Here is a 25,023-nt window from a genome sequence, read left to right on the forward strand (position 1 = left end):
ACCTATCAATTAAGAATAGCCTTATTACTCGAATTTATAATCTCTACTAGCCCTCTTTTTCGATAATACCCCTAACTTAGGAAATCAAACGTTGGTTCTCTAAGTCAGTCTCAACGCCTCTTGATGGCATCTCTACAGAACCACAAAGGCGAAGGCCTCTCGACGCTCTCTTGACGACGGTATCTCAACGTCATATCGACTTAATCTCAAAGGCATATCAACACTCTCTTAGAGCAACTTCATCCTTGGAATCCTCCCTCTGGTAATCCACTATTCAATCTACCTAGTGAATAGTAACTGCCTTTAATAAACAGTCATTGTCATTTGCATCTCCACCCTTAGAACCCTCCCCCTAGCATTTGGTAATAAAATATTAATATTTTTTTTCTCACCCAATCCATAAAATATTATTATTGTATTTATTTCTCTTATTTTATTTATTTCTCTTATTTTATTTCTCTCTCTCTCTCTCTCTCTCTCTCTCTCTCTCTCTCTCTCTCTCTCTCTCTCTTCACCGTGGCTCCTCTTCTTTTTCACCTTCACCCTCGCATTCACCCTCACCTCATCAGCACCACCATCCCCCAAACCCTCCCGGCCTCCTCCCTCACCCCCACCTTCGTACCCCCCATCCCGCCCGCCGTCCTGGACGCACCTCCGTACTCCCCATCCCGCCCGCCTCACCGCCCTCACCCCCACCTCCGTACTCCCCATCCCGCCCGCCGTCCTGGACGCACCTACAGAACCTGACAGAAAAAAAATATTAAAAAAGGCATCTGACGTTAGTTGATGTCAGATCCACCTCAGGCGCTCGGGCTGGCACGAATCCACCGGCCTGGCACTCGGGCCTGCTCGGGCTCCCTCGCCAGCCAACGCTGGACTTCCTCCCACCGGCCCTCGGGCCCTTTCCTTGAGCCTGTCCCCCGAGCAACCACCAACGGTGGACTTGCTCTTAGTGGCATCTCGACAAAATCTCAACAGCATCTCAATGACATTAGTGTCTCATTGGCATATCGATGTCTCTAAAATCAATCATGTAAATTCTGGGAAGGGAAATGGGGCATATAACATAACCCTTCAAAATCGTTTTTTTTTTTTCCAACCAAAAACTCATTGCTGGAAAAGCTTTGTCACCTGGATCTAAGAGCACAGATAGATCATCATAATCCTTCCTAATCTTGGTCGGTGTCATCGTTGGTTCCCAATATTTACATTTCAGAAAATAGACATCGATATTATAAGAGCACAGAATCGTAATCTTCACCATACTCACCGTTTCCTTCTTTCCCATTCGTATTCTCATCGTCTCCTTTCCTGGAAGAGAGCTGGAAAGGACATGCATCTTTTAATATACAAGAACAGGACAGCAAAAACTATTAATCCACTATTAAAAACAAAAAATTACAAAAAGTGAAACCCAGGAACCATAGTACACGGAGGATATACCATTGCTAAACAAAAACAATCAAAACCGCCACAAGATAAAAGGAAAGTGAAAAAAAAGACGTTCCAGTTTCCACTCTAATACATGTAAATCTCAACCAAAAGCTGGAGGACATCAATAAACAAAGAAATGATCACACAAACAACACTGTCATACAGAGGCACAACGTGACTATGTATGTATGTACTTGCACATTATATGATAAGGATGACCACGACGATCACGACCACCACTGCCAAAACTGCCAGCACCCACCAACACTGCAACAGACAATAGACCGAAATTGAAGATAAGATTTTGATAGGAAATGACAAATTGGAGATAATCAGAATCAAATTCTAAGATAACCTAAAATTGTTGTGTGATAGGGCGATCTTGTTTGCAAACTACCCTAACATGTACTATACGAAATCTCTGCTACACCAGACCAGACAGTCTTCTTGCTAGTTTTCACTAAACAAAACAAATGAAAGTTTGTGTTTGCATGTAAATTCCATTTCTCATTGCAACCTAATGTCTTCTTTTCTGTCCATTATGTGTCACAGTCTAGATGCCATGATGTGGGGATGCTAATTTCCTTTTGTGATAAATGAATTCTTTCACTTCTTTTGTTAACGCTCACAATTCCAAACACATCCTTTTGCCCTAACAGAGCAACCACAAAGTGATAAACACACTGTACTAGTGGTAGGTGAGGTAGATAAGTGATGAAAGTTAACTAGTTTGTTTAATTTATTGTTTACTCCTTACCCATGAGCATCTGAATTTAACTCCTTTGGAAGCCTTAGCTAGCTGAACTCTAGCTTGGGTCGTTGCAGAGGAAGAGTTGTCAATGTTTGATTGAATGTCATCTGCAATGATAGAACAATATGCCCGATAAATACAATAAGAGGAAAAAGCTCCATGAATGCAAAGTGAAAGAAAGCTGTATTACCAATGACTACACCCTGCTCATGAACGAGAACAGCAAGGTCCTTGAAAATTTCACTAGCTTCCCCGATTTGTGCTTCTATGTCTCGAATACCCTGTTCCCTCTCCTCAATGATGGCCTCATTGAAAGCAACCTCATTATCAAGCAAAAGTAATTCCTGCCTGTAGGTGAGGTGTTGGTTCAAAATAGAATCGTGAATCCTTGTAAACCGTGCATCAAACCAACCCATGTGTAATGGTGTATGCATGCGAAGATGCTCAAACTATTAACTATACATGGTCAGTTGTCGGCCAAAGTTAAGACTCCCTCCCAATGTACAAGGTTCATAGAAGCAACTTGAGACTTTGAGCCACTGAAAATACAATAGAAAACGATGGCCATGGCCATGGGTCCATGGGATGGAATGGGAGCTCCAAGGTTTTTAACAATACAAGAGTTAAAGTCCAACCGAAGATGAAAAGACAAAGGTGGAAGGTGAAGTGAAGGATGATGTGAAATTGGTAATAAGCCAACGAGAGATGAAATAATAAAACGAAAAGAAAAAGGACTGGAATGTTAGGCAGAGGAAATGATATGAATGTAGAAGGAGAGCATGGAAATGGATTACCTCTTTTGGTCCTGAAGGAAAGGTTGGCGGTGCTGATCCCTGGTGCTGCTACTGCTAGGCTCCAGATATTCCCCGGAGGCAGAAGCGGAAGCCGCAGAACTGTAGTCCAAGCAAGTACCGAATAAAACAAGAACAAGAACAAGGTGCGGAGGTAAGCCAAAAAGTCATACATACAAACACAAAAACACACAAACACAAGTATAAATAGTGAAATTAGAAAGGTGAAAAGAGGAGAAATGTAGTAGGGTAGGGGGTACGTTGGCAAGGAAGGCATGTAAGTAGACTCGCGCTCAGAGGCGAGCTGTTGAACTTTCTGAAATTCTTGCAATGTGGTCTGGAAATCTCTTGCAAGCTTGGCATCTTCGATCTGCTTACTCGGCTGAAAAATCAAGACAATATCCATTTTGTTTTGACTAGTTTTGAAATTTGAACTAGAAATTAGAAAGTAGAAAGAAATGTGTGAAATTGTTGGAATGTGATTTAGTTTAGCAGATGAAATTCAAAAAGCGGAGGCACTCATGATGAGTGATGGGAGTGAGTTGAGTGGGTGAGTGAGTGAGGTAAACAAAGAAACGCACATTGACATTGGATTGGCGATCAGATTGGGCGAGGGATTTGAGCTTGGCAGACGTTTCTTTTACCAGCTCAAGTATGCGTTGCCTCGTGTTGTGCCTGCACTATGCATTTCCACTCGTTACATTACATAATAATGATTCATGAATGAATTTGTATTTGTATTTGCATAACAAAGAGAGAAAGAGAGACGCACAGCTTCTGGCGGTGATCGGGAGTGTCCTTGGCAGTCCCGATGGCATCGACCATTCTACGGAAAGTGCCAACGGCAGTGTTGATCTGGAATATGCCCGCAGCCACCGCCTGAGGCGGAGACGCCGATGCCTTCCTTCCCCTTCCTCCTCCGCCACTCTGCACATCTTGAAAGCTCATTTCTTCCTTTCTTTCTTGTTAATTTCTAATAAGATCAGTTGGGAGGAGAGGGCGCATCACAAATTCACAGCTGCTCATCGGAGATTGCCTGAATACCTTCAACGAAAAATTAATATAAGCCTTCGCAAAAAAAAAATTTTAATTAAAAATTTCTTAAGACTTTTTTTTTTATTATTAGTGACACTTTTTTTAATAGTATAAATACATATTTATTCAAAATTCTAATGAACTGTCTACTTTTTGTTTTTGTTCTTATAATACATAACTATTTTTAATAGTAAAAAAGAATTATTTAAGTATTTTTCAATAAATTAATGGAGTTAAACTTAGACCGCCGACTTAAAAAATAAAGAGTAAACAACACTAGAAATGCTATCGATATTTTTGTTTTGCTAATACTAGCAAAATGTTGGTGGTTTCCGAAATTTTTTTTTCCCAATTTAGTAACGTCTTAATTTAGTGATGATGCTCTGATCTATCTCTTTAAGGTCGGAGGAGTTCGATTTCATCCCTAATTAGCCATTGAACCTTTTTCAATACTTATATATTTATTTCATTGCTTAACTTATATATTTACTTTTAATATTTAAATTGAATAAAAGTAAATAAAAATTAAACAAGGGCACGATTTTATTTATGTATAAATAAAATCATGTTCAAATGATAGAAGTGGGTTCAGAAAAGAAAAAACACATTTCCCGTAAAAGAAAAAAAAAACGACAAAATCAATTTGTGACTTGAAGACCTCATTCTGTAATTTAAATGCATACCCAGTATCGACTGTGGATTTTATACCAGCCGGTCAACGGCGCACCCCAACCACCAACCACCAATCACCAACCAAATCCCAAAGGTCTTATTATTATGATTCTCCCAAAAAAACAAAAAAAAGGTCTTATTATGGTATATTTACCAAATTACCAATTTACCAATACCAAGGAAAAGAAACACGAGAGAGCAACTCCTCCATTTGAAATGATATGATTACAGATATATACACTATGTTTGTACCGTACTTAACCAATCCTGAAATTACTGAGCACCGGTCAACGTTATACCGTCAAGGACCCATAAGAGTTTCCCTCCAACCAGGAGGCCAATCACAGTGTAACACGTGTCGACATCAGAAGTCAATCATAGCGCGACACGTGTTAACATCTGAAGTCAATCACAACACGACACGTGTCAATGTCAGAATGAAACTAGAAACTCTCTTATATAAATAGAGATCATTCTCTCACAATATTTCTGAATGTCATTTGTACTAAATCATTCACTAGTACTCAATAAAGGAGAGCTTGAACCTATGTACTTGTGTAAACCCTTCACAATTAATGAGAACTCATCTATTCCGTGGACGTAGCCAATCTGGATGAACCACGAACATCTTGTGTTTGCTTCCCTGTCCCTATCCATTTACATACTTATCCACACTAGTGATCGGAGCAATCTAGCGAAGGTCACAAACTTAACACTTTTTGTTGTACCAAAGTCCTCACTGATTTTGTGCATCAACATTTGGCACCGTATGTGGGAAACGACACTTATTCCCACTCTCTTCAGCTTTGTTAAGCTGGTTTCTACCATTCGTACACTTTCTTTTGACCAGGCATCCCTTTCCAACATGGGGAGCGAATGAAGCCACAGCACGCAGAATGACACCCCTCTTGCATTTGGTGCGAGGCAACGAAAGAAGGAAGGAAAGAGGGTTGCTCTTCAAGCTAAAGTTGATGAGCTAGAAACTCAAAACAACAAAATAGCAATGAAGAATGAGGTCCTCCAGGAGCAGTATGAGAAGTTCTTTGAGACGCTCCACGAAACTAGGTGTACTCAAACACGCAAGCTCATTACCCTTGTGGACATCAACCATCATCTAGGTGCCCCCCAACACGGAGGGTCGCCTTCCTTCGACATGGGTATCCCTAATGAGGAGCGAGCTAATCATCAAAACATTGATCAACATGAGACTTCTCTCAACCCAGCTGCTTCGACCTGAAGTAGGAGAAGTGGAGGAAGACACCTCCTTACAGAAGGAGTGGAATGATCGAAAGCCGTTTTTCGCGACTGTCGAGATTTCCTAAAGCAACGTCGAGAGAATCCCATCCATGTAAGCTCGAAGATCAAATACCCAATGGTCTCTGAAAGACTCGTTCCCCTCCCATGTCTCAGGCCGGCTACCAATTTGGGGAAAGGGCAACAAGTCCTAGAGAAACACGAAGGTATAGGGGACTCAGAGATGTTCCGACAAACATACCTTGGAAGTCAGTACGGCGAGTCCAAGGAAAAACCACATGCTCTTAAATCAAACCTTCATACTTCCAAGAGGAGATGGAGATTTATGAAAGAAAGCTCAAGTGGTACATGACTCCACTCAGGACCCTTTTGTCCTACAACTCCTTAAGGAAGTAAACAAGTTGAAGGCCAAACGACAAGCTGAGATACCTAATTGGAACCAACCTAGGCCTGGCCCTCTTACAAGGAGGATCCTCGACACCCCCTCAAAGCAAAGACAAAGCAGAAGCTTGGCTTGCAACTTTATACTGGAAATGAGGATCCGATTGAACACATTAACCTCTTTGAGTCCACCATGGCATACCGGATGCACACCGACGAAGAATGATGTCTTCTATTCCCCTCCACCCTCTCTGGCGGAGCTCTAAACTGGTATTGCCGTCTTCCACCTGAGATGGTAGACTCATTTGAGGAATTGAGGAAACTGTTTGTTTCTCAACACATTTTCCAGACCGATCACTTGCACTCTGCATATGACTTGTACACTATTCGCCAGAAGCCAGACGAGTCATTACATATGTATGATGGCCGCTTCAGCCATGAGTATTCCCGTTGTGCCGAGGCAGACGACAAGACTGCCCTCAAAGCCTTCACGGCAGGGCTACGTGATTGTTTCTTCAAGTACATGATCAAAGCCAACACTTGGAAAACTTACTCTGAGGTGATGGCATAGGCTTACAACCATGCCTCCGCTGAGGCAAGGACATATCAAGGGAAACCCCCAACAACCACCCCTTATCAGCAAGTAGGGAATGGAAGCCAGATCCAACCAAATGAGAAGACATCGACCTTCCAAACGGCAGCGGTGCCTCCCCCTGCCTTACTTAATACTTTGCCAAGTCAACAGACATATCAATCTCAGGGCAAAAGGAAAGATTTTCATCCTCACCAGTCTCATTTTAGTAAAATGAGCAAGGGACATTACTGCGATAACCAAGGGTATCGCCACGATAATGCCCGTCCCTAGGCAGTCAACGCAGTGGGCCAAGCACGTGTCAGAACAGGCCCTACCCCGAGGTATGAGACATACACGCCTTTGAACGCCACATGCGTGGCCATTTACCCCAGCATAGCACACCTGATACTGAAGCCAATGCCAAGGCAGTTGGGTTACAAGTCCACGAAGAACAAAGGCATGTTTTGCTGCTACCACGAGCATAACGGCCATGACGGCGAGAAATGTATCACCCTTCGTGATCATATTGAAGCTTTGGCGCATGAAGGAAATATTGATCAATTCCTCCTTCACTCTTCAATGGATAACCGTAACCAACACCAAGTGAATGTGATATATTCCATAAGCGGCGGCACACCCATATATGAATCTTTTAACAGAGCCATGAAAAATAGCGAACGAGTTTTAAGGCCTGGTCACCAAGTGTTTCACGTGGAAGACATCAGGGGAGGCAAGTGTCAAAAGCCTAACTGGGATCCAATATGTTTCTACCCTGAGAAAGAAAAAGGTATCATCTACCCTCACAATGACCCACTGATCGTGGAAGCTCACATAGCCAACTTTGAAATACGGCGAATCCTGGTAGACACGGGGGCTTCGGTCAATATCATGTTTGCTGAAGCTTTCAGGGCACTTAATGTAGCTGAACACTTGCTCGATCGCTCGATTTCCCCTCTGATAAGCTTCTCCGATGATATTGTGCAACCTTTGGGGAGCATACACTTACTTTTCACCATTGGTACAGGCCCTTACACAGCTACCATTACCACATACTTCCTGGTGGTTGATTGCCCAACGGCATACAATGTCATCTTGCAAATTTTGATCGAAGTCCCTAGTATTAATGTGATAATGAATTTTCATGTTTATTACATAATTTTTTAAAATAAAAATTAGTAATTGATTTAGGATTTTAATACTCACACCTCTATTAAACTCCTAATTAATTTTCAATTCAAACATTTCCAAAATAAATAAAAAATATTAGAATAAGTTTGTACCCATTAGTTTTTTATAAAAAGATTCTCAATTTTTTAATCTTAAATGTACTCATTCATATAACTTTCAATTTTTTTAATCTTAAATGTACCTATTCTTAAATATACCAATTTGTTATATGTAAAATGTACCCTTTTTTAATATAAAATGTACCCAATTTTTTCAATATAAAATCCATTCGAATTTTTTTAATCCATTTTTAAACTTATATGGGTACATTTTTTTTCGTTGATTTGAGAATGTATCCATGTCAAGTTTAATTGAAGAAATTTACTAATGTTATTAAGCCTAATATCTTATTTTCTCCTGTGGTTTTGAAGAATGTACCCATGTTTTGGTACAATAATTTTTTTTTGTTAATTTTGATGAATGTACCAATATATATATACACACACACGTACACACAATATAATAAAGAGTATAATTTATATTTTATTATTTTTAATCCCACAAATTATGGGTTTTATTTAAAATCTCATTAATATAAACAAATACAAATTTCAATTTTTAATTTAAAAACCATAGTAACTTACATTATTACATTAATGTCAAAGACTTCGATAAAAAATTAAAAACATACAAGGTTTCAATCAAATAATATTGATAGCTAAGGACCGCATCCAAAGTGTCCCTAAAAAAATATTTTATGTTTAATTTTGAATAGAATTTTTAACAATCTCGTCACGCCACATGTCATTAAAATATTTTTTCTATAAAATAATAAAAGATAAAAATATGTTTAATCTCGATGAAAATTTTAGTCAATCTCATATGTTCTTAATTTATATAACGATTCTCTTAATTTAGATAACGTACCAAATTGAATAAATACGAAATTACAACCCAAAGCTGCATCTCTAACCTAGTCAACCTTTATTCCAACCAAATCCCGCTCCAAACTCAATTCACCTTGACGAGTAATTTCTTCCATATTAGACTTTAAGATTTCTAATTATTTGCACATGTTACTGTAATTACAATTCTCATCTTTCTCAATCTTGCTTTATTTAATTAACTAAGAGTTATATTTAATAACAAATTATTCATATTAGTTTTTTGTAGAGATCGACCTTACTCAAGCTGTTTATACTCTAATTATCTTGTTCTCTTGCAATTATTCTTTGTGATTTAACCGCTAATTTTGCCGATGGTAAAATTCCTTATCATTTATGTTCACTCATTGCGGCACCGCCGGCCTTACTATTGGGATTGGCTGCTTCATCAAACCTACATCCCAGATCGTTCCTTCCTTTAATTTATGATTAATTACTACAAAAATTGCTACCAAATCACTATGAGTATTGGCAAAAGTAAGAAGACGCATCAAGTAGTGTTGAAATTGCCAAGTGGTGTTGCTTACCAAATAAAAACGACGATAGATATTCCAATGGTATTCATCTATAGTATACACGACGTTGTTGCAATAAATTGGAGCAAAACCAAAGCGCAGATCTATACACGACGTTATTCCGGTGTTATTCCTTCCAAGTTGAAACGATCCATCATCCATCAGACATAGTATATCATCCCAACTTCGATAAGACTGATGTGAGGAATGTTAAGCGCCACAGCAGGGCCCCTGCAGTTCTTCCTAAGAAAAGAATACCCCATATCAATCACAAGCTTCTTCAGAAATGACGACGACCTCCTCGCCTTCACATACGAGTGCCCCATTATATACGCAACCCCTGCTTCCTTGGCCTGGATCAAATCCATCAGCTCTTCCCTTACTGCAGGATCCATACCCACGTTTGATGGTACCTGAAACCTTACTTGGCACCTCCTCATTTGTGGGTTCTCCTCATCATACACTGATACCATACTCTGCAGGGTCAGAGATTTGCTGCTCTGGATGGAATCCCCCACGCCAAAACCCTCTTGTTCACTGCTTATCAAGCTCGAACTTGTCCTAGTGCTTATAACCGCCATCCTTCCATCAAATGATGATATCTCTGGGCTTGAGAATTGTGGTTCCACTGCTTCCATCTGGATGAACTCTGCTATGCTCTGTATGAGCAGGTCCTCAAAGTCCCCATCATCCCGTTGAATGTCCTTGTACCCATACCTGACAATGCACCTATACATACGATACGGTCTTGGACATATCCGGCCAATCAGAAATCGTTCTTCAGGTGAAACACAAGGCACCTGAACTGATTTTACACAAACAAAAACCAACACCTTGTGGAATGCAGGAAGATTTGTTACAAAGTGAGAGAATATTGCAGGAACTCCTGTTGCCAACTCTGAGTATATGAGGCCTATTCCAGGCACCCGGACTATACCAAGGCTTGGGCCAAGACCAAGTAGCCATTTTAACGAGACTTTGTTGTGCAGATCATAGTTATACTTCTTCCGCGTACCATAATGCCAGACGTACATAACAATCATAAAGATGAATGAGAGAACAAAAGGGACCCATCCTCCCTGAGGTACTTTAATGAGTGCTGCTGATAAGTACATTCCCTCAATGAACCAGAAAAAGATGAGAAAAATCGCAGCCAGAACCACACTTTTCTGCCAAACAAAGATTATTACCAGTGCCATAAGGAATGTCGTGATAAACATAACCATCATGCAAGCAAGTCCTGAGAACCAAAAGCGAACATTTTGTCACCCTCAGTTAATTGTTTAAGGGGAAGAGAGGGAGCGGGGGTTCAAAGAAATAAAGTACCGTAAGCATTTCCAATTAAAGTAGTGTCTTGAAATCCAATAGTTATGGCAAGAGTAAGGATCATAAGTATCCAATTAATTTCTGGAATGTAGATCTGCCCATATATATGCTTTGAAGTGTGGACAACTTTTACTCGGGGGAAACAACCAAGGGCATGACATTGCTTGATGATTGAGAAAGTAGCAGTTATAACAGCCTGGCTTCCAACAATTGATGCGAGGGTGGCAACAACAAAGACAGGCCAAAATACAGGAGCTATCGGGATAAGGGAGGACAGAAAGCAAAGTTACCAACTCTGATTTAGAATATTATTATGGAAGCAATATTGATAAATGTCAGAATGAACTAACCAGGTATTGAATCATAGAAACTGTAAAGATTGTGGTCAGGATTTTTTGACAGGAAAGCAGCCTGACCCATGTATTGTACCACCAAACAAGGATATATAGCGAATGCAAATGCAAGCTGCACAAGCAAGAAAAAATAAAAACTCGTATTCTCACTTTTGAAATTCCACAACCTATTACATCATAATGAACACGGCCTACAAAGTTAGAGTGGTTAGAGTAAACAAACTACAGAAACAGAAATCAAGTAGACATATTTCTAAATTCTAACCATCCAACAAGAGCATTTTCCATATGGCTTTACAACTCATTTTGTAGTCTATCCCATACCATTATGAAGCGACAACACACTTTAGCCTCTCCTTTTTCTAATTTTTCAATTCCTGGAAAGTCTTACAACTTGAAAGATAGATATACGTAATACATCTTATAACTGGAAAGTGTATACTTAGAAAATCATATTTCTGAACATACATAATACATCTTCCAATATTATTAAAAAGAAGAAAATGAAAAGAAAATAACAGAAAGGAAAGAGTATATGGGAAAGTCCAGTTTTGTATCATATAGTTATATCCCCAATAAAAATAAAAATTCTTTAATTTAAAAAATAATGAATCAAATTAAATCAGCATCAGAAGCACTCGAACTAATTTATCCAAAAGTTTTTAAACATTGTGACGCCTACTTGGCTCGGCTATTCTGAATTTTTTAACATGTTTATAGAAAAAACTTATATATCTCTTGATTTTATACACTTATTCTAACATGTCCAACAACTCCGCCTATGTCTTACATGGCCGGTCCCAAGCCCGGATAAAGGAGGAGGGGGAGGGCGTCAGGTAGTCGACAGCCGGCACTCCATGATCACGTCGAATCCTTATGAAAATGAATCCAGAACAAAATTGCGCTAAAGCTAGGGCGTCACCCGTAAGTGGCGCGCTGTGTGGCCCGAGCACAGTGATAAGTGAGCAAGGGTCGCTGTATCTCCATCGGCACCCGGATGCAGTGTTAAATGAGCAAGGGGGCCATAGAAACTTCTTTTCGAACGACTCCACTCAAAGTTGTTTGGGAGCATATGCTCCTATCAACTTTACCCGGGACACACAAAAGAAGTACTTTGATCCTATTAGACGGGGGAGGGTGAAGAAGCTAGGACAGAAGGGTAGAGTTCAAGAGAGCAAAATGCGTTTAGGAACGTGGAATATAGGAACCTTAACGGGAAAATCTATGGAAGTAGTGGAAGTTATGGTGAGGAGAAGGATAAATATTATGTGCCTACAAGAAACTAAGTGGGTTGGTAGTAAGGCAAAGGATCTAGAAAACTCAGGGTTTAAACTTTGGTATTCGGGCACAAGTAGAACGAGAAACGGTGTTGGCATCATCGTGGACAAGACCTTGGTACAAGATGTTGTAGATGTCAAGAGGGTAGGAGATAGAATCATGGCAATCAAGATTGTAATAGGACAAGAACTTATCAATGTGATTAGTGCGTACGCACCTCAAGTAGGGTTGGATACGAGTTCGAAGGAGAAATTTTGGGAAGATCTTGGAGACTTGGTGCAAGGAATTGCTCAGACGGAGAAGTTATTTATAGGAGGAGATTTAAATGGACACGTGGGCAGGGAGACAGGCAACTATGGAGGTTTTCATGGTGGCCATGGTTTTGGGGAGAGAAACGAGGATGGGGAAGCTATCTTGGATTTTGCAATGGCATATGATCTCTTCTTAGCCAACACCTTCTTTAAGAAGAGAGAAGAACATGTGATTACCTACAAGAGTGGGTCGTCAAAAACACAAATAGATTTTCTTCTAATGAGGAAAGGGGATCGTATAACTTGTAAGGATTGCAAAGTTATACCAGGAGAGAGCGTGGCTAATCAACATCGCTTGTTGGTGATGGATGTACATATCAAAAGAGTAAGACAAAAGAACAAGACTTGGAAGTGCCCAAGAACTAGATGGTGGAATCTAAAAGAAGAAAAACAAGCCATTTTCAAAGAGAAGGTAATCACCCAATGTGTGTGGGATAGAGAGGGGGAAGCTAGCCAAATGTGGGATTCCATGGCTAGTTGTATCCGAAAAGTAGCAAAAGAGGTATTAGGAGAGTCCAAGGGCTTTGCCCCACACCAAAAGGAATCTTGGTGGTGGAATGAGGAGGTACAAATAAAGGTGAAGGCTAAGAAGGAATGTTGTAAAGCCTTATACAAGGAGAGGACCGATGAAAATGGTGAAAGGTATAGAAAAGCGAAGCAAGAGGCGAAGAAAGCTGTCAGAGAAGCTAAGTTAGCGGCTTACGACGATATGTATAAACGACTAGATACCAAAGAAGGAGAGTTGGATATCTATAAACTAGCTAGAGCAAGGGAAAAGAAGACAAGGGACCTAAACCAAGTGAGGTGCATCAAGGATGAGGATGGAAAGGTTCTTGCTACAGAGAACGCGGTTAAAGACAGATGGAGAGGTTATTTTCATAATCTTTTCAATGAAGGACATGAAAGGAGTGCTTCTTTAGGGGAGTTGAGTAACTCAGAAGAGTGTAGAAACTACTCCTTTTATCGTCGAATCCGGAAGGAAGAAGTGGTTGTAGCTTTGAAGAAGATGAAGCATAGAAAAGCAATAGGCCCAGACGATATACCAATCGAAGTGTGGAAAGTTTTGGGAGAGACAGGTATAACATGGCTCACTGACCTTTTCAATAGGATTTTGAAAACGAAGAAGATGCCAAATGAGTGGCGAACGAGCACTTTGGTGCCTATCTACAAGAATAAGGGCGACGTACAAAATTGCATGAACTATAGGGGTATTAAGCTAATGAGTCATACAATGAAGCTCTGGGAGAGAGTCATTGAGCATAGATTGAGGCAAGAGACACGGGTTTCGGACAACCAATTCGGGTTCATGCCAGGGCGCTCAACCATGGAGGCAATCTATCTCTTACGAAGATTGATGGAAAGATATAGAGATGGGAAAAAGGATTTACACATGGTCTTTATAGATTTGGAAAAAGCGTATGATAGGGTCCCAAGAGACATTCTTTGGAGGATTTTAGAGAAGAAAGGAGTACGAGTAGCATATATCCAAGCTATAAAGGATATGTATGAAGGAGCAAAGACCGCCGTAAGAACTCATGAAGGACAAACCGAAAGCTTTCCCATAACTGTAGGATTACATCAAGGCTCATCCTTAAGTCCTTACCTTTTTGCGTTGGTAATGGATGAGTTAACAGGACATATTCAAGATGATATTCCTTGGTGTATGCTTTTCGCAGACGATATAGTGTTGATAGATGAAACTCAGGAAGGGGTAAATGCAAAGCTTAACCTTTGGAGAGAAGTGTTGGAATCTAAAGGTCTTCGCCTCAGCCGATCAAAGACAGAATATATGGAGTGCAAGTTCAGTGCAAATGGAGGCCAAAACGAGTTAGGGGTGAGGATCGGAGATCAAGAAATACCAAAGAGCGACCGTTTTCGTTACCTAGGATCTATCTTGCAAAAGAACGGAGAATTAGATGGAGATCTCAACCATAGAATACAAGCTGGATGGATGAAGTGGAAGAGTGCATCCGGCGTGTTGTGTGACCGCCGTATGCCACTGAAGCTCAAGGGAAAATTTTATAGGACGGCAATAAGGCCGGCAATGCTGTATGGCACAGAATGTTGGGCGGTGAAACATCAACACGTACACAAAATGGGTGTAGCGGAGATGAGGATGCTTCGTTGGATGTGTGGGCACACGAGAAAGGATAAGATTAGGAATGAGGATATCCGGGGTAAAGTAGGAGTAGCCGAAATTGAAGGAAAGATGAGAGAAAATCGGTTACGGTGGTTTGGACATGTGCAAAGAAGGCCTACTGACGCTCCGATTAGAAGATGCGACTATGGGACAGAGGTTCAGGGCCGAAGGGGTAGAGGAAGACCTAGGAAAACTTTGGAAGAGACTCTAAGAAAAGACTTAGAGTACTTGGATCTAACGAAGGACATGACACAGGATCGAGCACAATGGCGTTCTAAGATTCATATAGCCGATCCCACTCAGTGACTTGGATTTTCCAAGTCTCCAACCAAGAAGTTTTCCTCACTCGGGAAATTAAGGGAACACTACCCCAACCTACATGCTCCACTCAGAAAGCTTCAACATACAAGCTTCAACAAAAGAAAATTCAAAGAACTTAGCGAAGAAGGCTTTGGTGTATTTAACACAATACGTTGAAATGAAGGAAAGCTTATTTATTGATATCCCCGATAAGCTACAAATATGTACATATACATGAGTCAAAATAAACACACAAGAGGGAGCCTTCACAAAGGTTGCTTAGGAGAAGTCTCAGCAGTCGGTAGAGCCCCAGAAAGAGAAGGCACCGGAGGGGGATCATTTGGAGCCTCAGTACTGGACAGAACCCTAGAAGGAGGAGGCATCAGAGGTTGATCATTTGGAGCTTCATTACGCGGTACAGCCCCAGAAGACGAAGGCAATAAATGCCTTTGGAACAAACCCACAAATCTCTGATGATCAAGTAAAACCTGACCATCAGTTTCCTTCATCTGGTCAAGCTTCCTTTTCATGTTTGTAGCATAGTCATGTGCGAGCCGGTGCAACTGTTTATTCTCATGCTTGAGCCCTCTAATCTCCTGTTTGAGACTCATCACTTCAGCCGCCAATGATTCAACTTGGCGGGTTCGAGCAAATAGGCGTTGTGCCATATTAGACACAGAACCTGCACACTGAACACTGAGAGCCAGCGAATCCTTAACAGCTAACTCATCAGACCGTTTGGAAAGTAGTCTGTTATCTTTGGGAGTGAGAAGGTTCCTGGCCACCACCGCAGCGGTCATATCATTCTTCATCACGGAATCCCCAACGGTAAGAGGACCAGTTGGGGAGACGAAGGATGGGCGCCATATGTTGTCTGGAGAAGGCGGGGCTGCCTCTTCAACAAGGTTCAAGTCAAAACGACGGTCGGAGGGGCCAGACATTTTCAAAGGTGTTGAAGAGAGAAGAGGTCGGACAAATCAAGATCTTAGAAGTGCAAGAATGAAGCTTCTACTGGTGGAGATTCAAGTGTGCTTTGGAACTTAATGCCAGCCCCTATAAAAATCTGCACTCGACGGAGCTTCAGAAATCAAAGAGGCGCCTGCTCAGAAATCGAAGAGGCGTTTGCTTTCTCAAAAGCTGGGCTGCTTAGAGATCACGAGGGTTGATCTCAGAAATCGAAGAGCCGTTTGCTTTCTCAAAAGTTGGGCTGCTCAAAGACCACGAAGGCCGATCTCAGAAATCGAAGAGGCGCTCGCTTTCTCAAAAGCTGGGCTCCCTAGAGACCACGAGGGCCGATCTCAGAAATCGAAGAGGCACCTACTTTTCCAGCCTTGTCAGCACCTGTCACACGCACACTCAGCTTTGCGGAAATTATGGGCATTCTGTCAAAGACTTCTGGGGAAGTAGAAAACACATGAATCTTACTGTTCAATCACCCACTTCCCACACGCAACAATAGCTCATGGGTACCACAGATAACTTTGCCAAAGTTCTCTGCCAAAGTTGAGCACGTGAAGCTTGCAGCTCCCACTACATCGCTCTGACCAAGAAGGGTAAAAGAATAGCAAAGAAACAGCACTAACAAAGTTTAGACCCATAAATTTTGAAGGTCTAGCTACCATATTATTACCCACAAGGGTAAAGGAACAGTACCACTGCTGGATAATTGGAAAGTCCATGTATGTCAACCTCTGTGCTTCGTGGCAAGGTAGACTAGCAAACATGCCCAACCTTTACTCACATTCGAGAAAACACTCCCAATAAGATTGCTTGCTCCAAAATCGAAGAGGCACCGTCCTCCGAATCTAAAGAGCCAGACTCCCAACATGACTACTTTCTTAAAAATCGAAGAGAGGGTAAAGGAACAGTACCATTGCTGGATAATTGGAAAGTCCCTGTGTGTCAACCTCTGTGCTTCGTGGCAAGGTAGACTAGCAAACATGCCCAACCTTTACTCACATTCGAGAAAACACTCCCAACAAGATTGCTTGCTCCAAAATCGAAGAGGCACCGCCCTCCGAATCTCGAGAGCCACTCTCCCAACATGATTACTTTCTCAAAAATCGAAGAGACACTGCTCCCCGAATCTCGAGAGCCAGACCCCCAGCATGATTGCTTTCTCAAAAATCGGTGAGGCACCGTTCTCCGAATCAATCGAAGAGGCGCTCGCTTTCTCAAAAGCTGGGCTGCTCAGAGACCACGAGGGCCGATCTCAGAAATCAAAGAGGCACCTACTTTTCTAGCCTTGTCAGCACCTGTCACACGCACACTCAGCTTTGCAGAAATTATGGGCATTCTGTCGAAGACTTCTGGTGAAGTAGAAAGCACATGAATCTTACTGTTCAATCACCCACTTCCCACACGCAACAATAACTCATGGGTACCACAGATCACTTTGCCAAAGTTCTCTGCCAAAGTTGAGCACGTGAAGCTTGCAGCTCCCACTACATCGCTCTGACCAAGAAAGGTAAAAGAATAGCAAAGAAACAGCACTAACAAAGTTTAGACACATAAATTTTGAAGGTCTAGCTACCATATTATTACCCACAATGGTAAAGGAACAGTACCACTGCTGGATAATTGGAAAGTCCCTGTGTGTCAACCTCTGTGCTTCGTGGCAAGGTAGACTAGCAAACATGCCCAACCTTTACTCACATTCGAGAAAACAGTCCCAACAAGATTGCTTGCTCCAAAATCGAAGAGGCACCGTCCTCCGAATCTCGAGAGCCAGACTCCCAACATGACTACTTTCTCAAAATCGAAGAGAGGGTAAAGGAACAGTACCATTGCTGGATAATTGGAAAGTCCCTATGTGTCAACCTTTGTGCTTCGTGGCAAGGTAGACTAGCAAACATGTCCAACCTTTACTCACATTCGAGACAACACTCCCAACAAGATTGCTTGCTCCAAAATCGAAGAGGCACCGCCCTCCGAATCTCGAGAGCCAGACTCCCAACATGATTACTTCCTCAAAAATCGAAGAGACACTGCTCTCCGAATCTCGAGAGTCAGACCCCCAACATGATTGCTTTCTCAAAAATCGAAGAGGCATCGTTCTCCGAATCTCGAGAGCCAGATACCACAGACCACTTTTTCAAAGTGCTCTGACAGAGTTAAAACATGTGAAACTGGCAGCTCCCACTACCGTGCTATGACCAAGCAGGGTAAAGGAATAGCATTACTACTTGTTGTTAGGGAGACTCCTATATATGTCGACCTCCATCCCCAACGGACAGGCAGACCTGCAAAAATGCTCAACCCTTCATCATATCTGAGAGGGCACTCCCAACAAAGCCTTTCGAAATATTCAGCTTTCTTTCCCCCCGATAATACCTCTGCAAACAAGCTATACTAGAGCAAGAATATCTCATATCATCAGGGTTAAAAGCAAGAGTATCCCATATCATGCTTTTTCCCTGTTTTTTCTTTTGACCTTGTTTTTACCTGCAAGACAAGGAGAAAGAGAGCAATCAGTCAGCACTTGGAATCAAGCTTCCAGCCAGGAACTGACTGCCTGGAACCCCTTACCTGATTACTTACCTGGCATTGCTCTCGAGTACTCATCTTCAACATCTTATGTTTCCAGGGAAGATTCCGCATCTGCTTGAGGAACAGATAGGGCAAGTGCGAAGGATACAAGGAAGCATGTGGAGACAAGCGTAACAGCACACGTGCCGATACATCCATTACTCTGTCAAAAGCAAAAGTATCCCATATCAGCAGGGTGGAACGTACTCTAGATTTGATGGACTTGTTTTGACCCTCAAATTCTTCAGTCGGCCTTATACTCTGGAGGAAACCAGAAAACCCTCCAGCTCAGTTCAAGAATAAGCCTGTGGAAAGTTACTTCTTCAAAAGCAAAAGTATCTCATATCATCTCTTCTCATTTTTCTTCTCTTTATCCTTCATGCTGCTGCAAGATGGGGAGAAGGTGAACAATCAGTCGGAGCTCTGATTGCTTACCTTGTCTGTCACCTCTTTCAGCAGACCCCCTAGCTCGGCGACTTGGGGGACTCCTACTACATGGTTTGTATCGCGCTTGACCAAGCCTGAAACTACAAGTAAGCTTCAAGTGAAATTGATACATTACCTTGTGCATCTCCACCAGTTAAAGATACCACCCCTGGATGGAGGAAGAGTACTTCCAGAGAAGATGCCACATCTACCTATGAGACAGATAAGGCAAGTCAAGACGACACCACACTCTGATACTTAGAAGTTTCGTGATTACGAGATCATTCTCCCACAATATTTCCTAATGTCATTTGTACTAAATCATTCACTCGTACTCACTAAAGGAGAGCTTGAACCTATGTACTTGTGTAAACCCTTCACAATTAATGAGAACTCTTCTATTCCGTGGACGTAGCCAATCTGGGTGAACCACGTACATCTTGTGTTTGCTTTCCTATCTCTATCCATTTATATACTTATCCACACTAATGACCGGAGCAATCTAGCGAAGATCACAAAAAGCGACCGTTTTCGTTACCTATGATCTATCTTGCAAGAGAACGGAGAATTAGATGGAGATCTCAACCATAGAATACGAGCTGGATGGAAAGAGTGCATCCGGCGTGTTGTGTGACCGTCGTAGGCCACTGAAGCTCAAGGGAAAATTTTATAGGACGGCAATAAGGCCAGCGATGTTGTATGGCAGAGAATGTTGGGTGGTGAAGCATCAACACGTACACAAAATGGGTGTAGCGGAGATGAGGATGCTTCGTGGGATGTGTGGGCACACGAGAAAGGATAAGATTGGGAATGAGGATATCCGAGGTACAGTAGGAGTAGCCGAAATTGTAGGAAAGATGAGAGAAAATCGGCTCTGGTGATTTGGACATGTGCAAAGAAGGCCGACTGACGCTCCGGTTCGAAGATGTGACTACGGGACAGAGGTTCAGGGCCGAAGGGGTAGAGGAAGACCTAGGAAAACTTTGGAAGAGACTCTAAGAAAAGACTTAGAGTACTTGGATCTAACGGAGGACATGACACAAAACCGAGCGCAATGGCGTTCTAGGATTCATATAGCCGACCCCACTTAGTGGGAAAAGGCTTTGTTGTTGTTGTTGTATTCTAACATGTCCAACATTCAATCATATCAAACATCTCCAGTATATGTATATAGAATATGTTTTTAACCTTCCTCTCGGTTCAACAGCTTAACCTTTATATTTGTTTATATTAGTCTGCAAGTAAGGAAGTTAGGGCTGGTTTGGTATTGCTGTGCTTTGAAAAAAAGCTGCTGTGAGAATAAGCGGCTGTGCTGTGAGAATAAGCGGCTGTGAAATAAAGCCAGTAGAGTGTTTGGTAAACTTTTTTGTGAAAGTGCTTTTGGAAAAAAAAGCAGGATGATAGTGTGTCTTTTCATTAAAGGAGCACTGTAGCTCCGTGTGCTTTGAAAAAACTGGCTTTTTTTCAAAGCAGCAAATAACAGCTTCAGCTTTTCCTTTGATTTTCAGCTTATTCTCACAGCAGCTTCCAAAATAAGCCATTTTTTTTTCAGTTTACCAAACACAAAAATGATCCTCAGCTTTTTTTCACAGTGGCTTTTTTTAAAATCACCTCAATCCCAAACGGGGCCTTAATGGTGCCATATTGAAAAGAAAAAATAGTTGTTGCGGGATAAATAATAAACTTACTCTTATCGATAAGGCAGTGAAATGACCAAGATCTGCAAACATAGCTTCAGTACCTGATAGAACATGGATAACTTCTCGTCATTGAAGAGCTAAAATTAAACTCCCACAAAAGAGGTTTCGTATAGATAGTTCCACCAATACAACAACCAGTGAATATATTCATATGGAAAAAATTTCCTTCAAATTTACCAGTTATCGAGAGAAGAACCCCACCAAGAGAAATCCAACCATCTTTACCAGTCTCACGGAAAAACTTGATAATATAATGGGGCGATAATGCACGAACAACAGCCGGGTTCCAATGTATTGTATTGTACAGGCCAACGGAAAATATTGATATCAACCAGATTATTACAATAGGTGCAAACAAAAATGCTACCCTGTGGGTGCCACAATGCTGCAGAGCAAACAGGCCAACCAATATGACACAGGCAAGCAAGAGGAGTTCCCCTGGAGATAATAAATAACATAGTAAAAGCAACGCCAATTATATGATACGCAGAAAAATATAGAATAGGCATCATGAATTTTGAACATTTTTTTTTATTTTATAAAAACGGAAAAAAGAAATAGGTAATGAAGAGAAATTAATTACCATCAGTTAACTTCTCCTCTGTAACTTGTAACCCTGATACCGATGATAAAACTGCGAGTGGAAAAGAAATGCTCAAAGATTTAACTCCTTAATCAAGGCAAGTGTAAAAACATTATTATAGAAACAAATAATAAAAATCAACAATCTGGGTTTCTCTAGACAATTAGATAGAGCTTACTGAAAACTTAGCAGCATTTGAACAAGTAAAACAGTCACCATATCAACAAACAACAGAAATAATGACAGATATTGTATTGTAAAATGGCTCTACCAAATGTATAGTTGGAATATATTCAGAAGTGTATTAGATGAAGCAAACTGTATATGTAAACATCTTCCTTATGTTTAGAGGGATCTGACTTATAGTGCCCCAATTTTATTGGATGTTCCCCACGGGGCAAGACAACTTAGTAAATGCTGTCATAACTTTTGTGTTCTTTTTTCTCATCTGTCTGAAATAGGTAATTAACATTAGATGAAAATAGACAGTATTCAATTTCAATACCAACAATTATTTGACAACTTAGTACCATACCTGAAATTGCTGGAGTGAGTACACCATCTCCTATGACCATGCAAGCGCCTAACAATACCACCACTAGTAGGGCCGTCCGTAACCTTTTATGCTTCTCCAAAAATATCTTTAAACGGGACGAGCTTACAACCTGTGATGAAGGACCGTATTTGTAAGCTGAGAGCTCCTCATCAGCTGCTTGCTGGTTGGGAAGTAAACTAAACTTTGCATGGCGGCATAGAAGCGAGTAAAGCGCAAAAGTCCCACCTGACACCAATTAGAATAAATATGACCCCCTGGAGACCCAATAAGAAGTAAAGTATGATATCTCACACAAAGGATGTACTCAAATTCCAAGTGTCACCACACCTTCACCATTATCGTCGGCACTCAATAGGATAAAGACGTACTTGAGCAAGGGTACCATTGTAATGGTCCAGAAGATTAAGGAAAATGCACCAAATATCACTTCCTCAGAGTTATGGTTGTGCAGCTTCCCTGTGAATGTGCTAGTATAAACATAGAGAGGAGAAGTACTGAGGTCCCCATAAACCACGCCAAGGCTTTGATATGCAAGTATGAGATTTCTGGGGAGATTCACCCATGAAAGCTGCAAAGCAACAAGAGGTAAATTGGTTACACTAGCTGGTAAGTAACAGATGAATCACATTCAGGCCAGGCATAGGAGAAAGAATCCATATCTAAAATGATTATAAGCCTAAATCCTTAACCAGAGGGCACACACTGTAGTTGATATGGAATAATGGAAGTGATTGAATGAGGCATTCCATTACTTGTCATCGTGGTCAAACTCAATTATTTATACACTTGGGCCTAGCCTAGGTATCCACTGATATGAACAAGGTTTACATTAACACAACAGAGCCTGTATGCTATACACGTATTGTTTAAGATTAAGACTAGAAGGAAACACCAGTCCATGTCAAGAATTTAAGCCTAGAAAAGAAAAAAATATTAATTGATGAACTGGAAAAGAGGCCGGAAAACGCACAACAAGTTGAGAGCAACCAAGTAGAACAAGAGTGAAGAATAGGAACTTGAAATTGAAGCAAATCCTATTCTCATGCAGAGGAGGGGAGGGGAGGGGAGGGAAACAGTGAGAATTTGTAATTTGTATTTAACATGTCTAAATTTTACAACTAGACCAGACCAGTGCCCAAATGAGTTCTTTTTTTAGCATCAAATAAAATAGACTCGTAGATAGAAACCAAACAGCATTCAGCAGCAGAGAATCAACGAATGAATGAATGCAACAGTAATGAGAAAGAATGAATAAATGATTTGAGCAAGGAAAGCAGCAGCAGCAGCAAGTACCTGACGAGGAGGACGAATGGGATACCGGGAGGGCGTCGAAATTGCAGAGTCCGGCTCCATCGCCGCCTAATCTGAATTCTGAGGAGGCTAGGCTAGGCTGGGCTTCTTGTTCTACAAAACGACTGCCTATCTATCTCAATCTCATTCGAGGCTCTCAAGACCTTATCACCTCTACTCTGCGTTGTCTGTCTGTCCGTGTCTGTAACGAAACGCTTAAAACTTAGCACCTTTATATCATATTTAGAAGAAGAAAGAAAGCATTCGATTTTTGTAGATTTCAGAATTTGGATTAAGGTACAAGAAGAAGAAGAAAGAGTTTGATTGAGTTGGCGCGATGGAATTGAATCGACTCACTTTAATCCATCTCTCGTATGATTCAGATTGTAAAATCTAGTTCTAAATCCCTAATTCCTGAAATACGAGGAGTGGAGGGAGAGGAGGGACTGTGTTCTCTCGTTTCATCTCATAATTTGTTTTCCCTTCTTCTTCCCTTCCCTCCTGAATCCCCACTCTCTCTGCGCCACCTGTCTCTCATTGTGAATCTCTCCTCTATTTGCACGCGCCTCTATTTCTTTCTCTCTTTGGCAGCTTGCCTTGTGTATTGTATTCCATTGGTTTCGTTCATGGTTTCACTCAGTTCAACGTCATCTCATATTCAACCCTTTTTACTATATTAATTGAATTTCATTAATCAATTATAATATTAATAAGGTTGACATTTTTTACACACCCTTCTTTTTATTCTTGTGATATTTGTTTGCTCTTACATCTCTTTAGTCCAGAATATTTTTGAAATGTCTTATGAATTTATACACATTTTTCAATTTGTCATGTGAACTAAAATTTTAAGGGATTTGTCATAACAATTTTTTGAAATCATTAATTTGTCATCTTACCCTAACTCCGTTAAGTTGTTATCCAAAATAAATCATGTGACTTATGCTCAAGGTTATTTCGAGCATTCAACATCTCACCCCCTTCTAATAAGTTATATTCAAATAAAAAAATTATAGGGTTTCTCAAAAAATACGAAATGGTTTGATATGGTATACGAGGATATGAGGGTTTGCCATTCGGAAAAAGGGACCTCCAATTTATGGTAAAGTTGGATGATATTATTTATAATGTCCGAAATAACTTTGAAAATTCATGTATAAAGCACGTGATTTATTTTAGATAGAAAACTTAACGGCGTTAAGATGAGATGACAAATTAATGATTTTAAAAAGTTGGTATGACAAATAGCTTAAAATTTTAGTTTATATGACAATTCGATAAAAGTGTATAAGTTCATTGCATAGGGAAGCGGAAACCCTAACATTATGTTTGGATGAGGGAAATAAATTTGGAATTTGGATTAAAGTCATAATTTATAAATTGACATACACTATTTCCCTTATTTTGATTTATAAATATAGAAATTTAGAATTTCTGCATTGAAAATAACTTGGAATTTAGGCCTTCAATTCCCAAGTTTAAATTTCATATAAATAGGTGTCATTTCCCAATTTCTATATTTGAGAGTTTAAAAATAACAAATTTCGTATACAATTCCTTTTTCTTTTCTTTTTTTGTTAACCAAACAAGAAAATTCATAAATTTTAGAAAATAAAATATTGTCATTTCAATTTTCATCATTTTAAATTTTTTAATAATCTTAAATTTATTCATCCAAACATAATGTAATTTCTTCTTGCAATTATCTCCATTT

The 25,023-nt window shown here is 40.6% G+C and overlaps 2 protein-coding genes across 3 annotated transcripts; both read right to left on the minus strand.

Annotated features, from left to right (window-relative positions):
- Window positions 1–976: 976 nt before the first annotated feature.
- Window positions 977–4,106, minus strand: LOC126583922 (syntaxin-22-like). Of its 2 annotated transcripts, XM_050248465.1 has the most exons (8): window positions 3,749–4,106; window positions 3,558–3,651; window positions 3,237–3,358; window positions 2,980–3,078; window positions 2,376–2,533; window positions 2,192–2,292; window positions 1,271–1,322; window positions 977–1,191 (listed from the first exon to the last, which is right to left on the minus strand). In XM_050248465.1, exons 1-8 carry the CDS (start codon window positions 3,922–3,924, stop codon window positions 992–994), a joined length of 1,002 nt encoding a protein of 333 aa, XP_050104422.1. In that variant the 5' UTR covers window positions 3,925–4,106; the 3' UTR covers window positions 977–991. The 2 variants fall into 2 exon arrangements, with proteins under 2 accessions (XP_050104422.1, XP_050104423.1); XM_050248466.1 differs by lacking the exons at window positions 977–1,191; window positions 1,271–1,322 and adding an exon at window positions 1,364–1,701 and having other exon boundaries at window positions 3,749–4,094.
- Window positions 4,107–9,498: 5,392 nt separating this feature from the next.
- On the minus strand, window positions 9,499–23,908 carry LOC126634539 (potassium transporter 4-like). The gene is made up of 10 exons (XM_050305053.1): window positions 23,667–23,908; window positions 23,313–23,511; window positions 22,347–22,587; window positions 21,999–22,244; window positions 21,464–21,514; window positions 21,058–21,318; window positions 20,869–20,921; window positions 11,195–11,309; window positions 10,845–11,099; window positions 9,499–10,758 (listed from the first exon to the last, which is right to left on the minus strand). Exons 2-10 carry the CDS (start codon window positions 23,370–23,372, stop codon window positions 9,680–9,682), a joined length of 2,361 nt encoding a protein of 786 aa, XP_050161010.1. The 5' UTR covers window positions 23,373–23,511; window positions 23,667–23,908; the 3' UTR covers window positions 9,499–9,679.
- Window positions 23,909–25,023: the final 1,115 nt, after the last annotated feature.

This window comes from Malus sylvestris, chromosome 9 (genome assembly GCF_916048215.2).
Source record: "Malus sylvestris chromosome 9, drMalSylv7.2, whole genome shotgun sequence".
Taxonomy (NCBI): domain Eukaryota; kingdom Viridiplantae; phylum Streptophyta; class Magnoliopsida; order Rosales; family Rosaceae; genus Malus; species Malus sylvestris.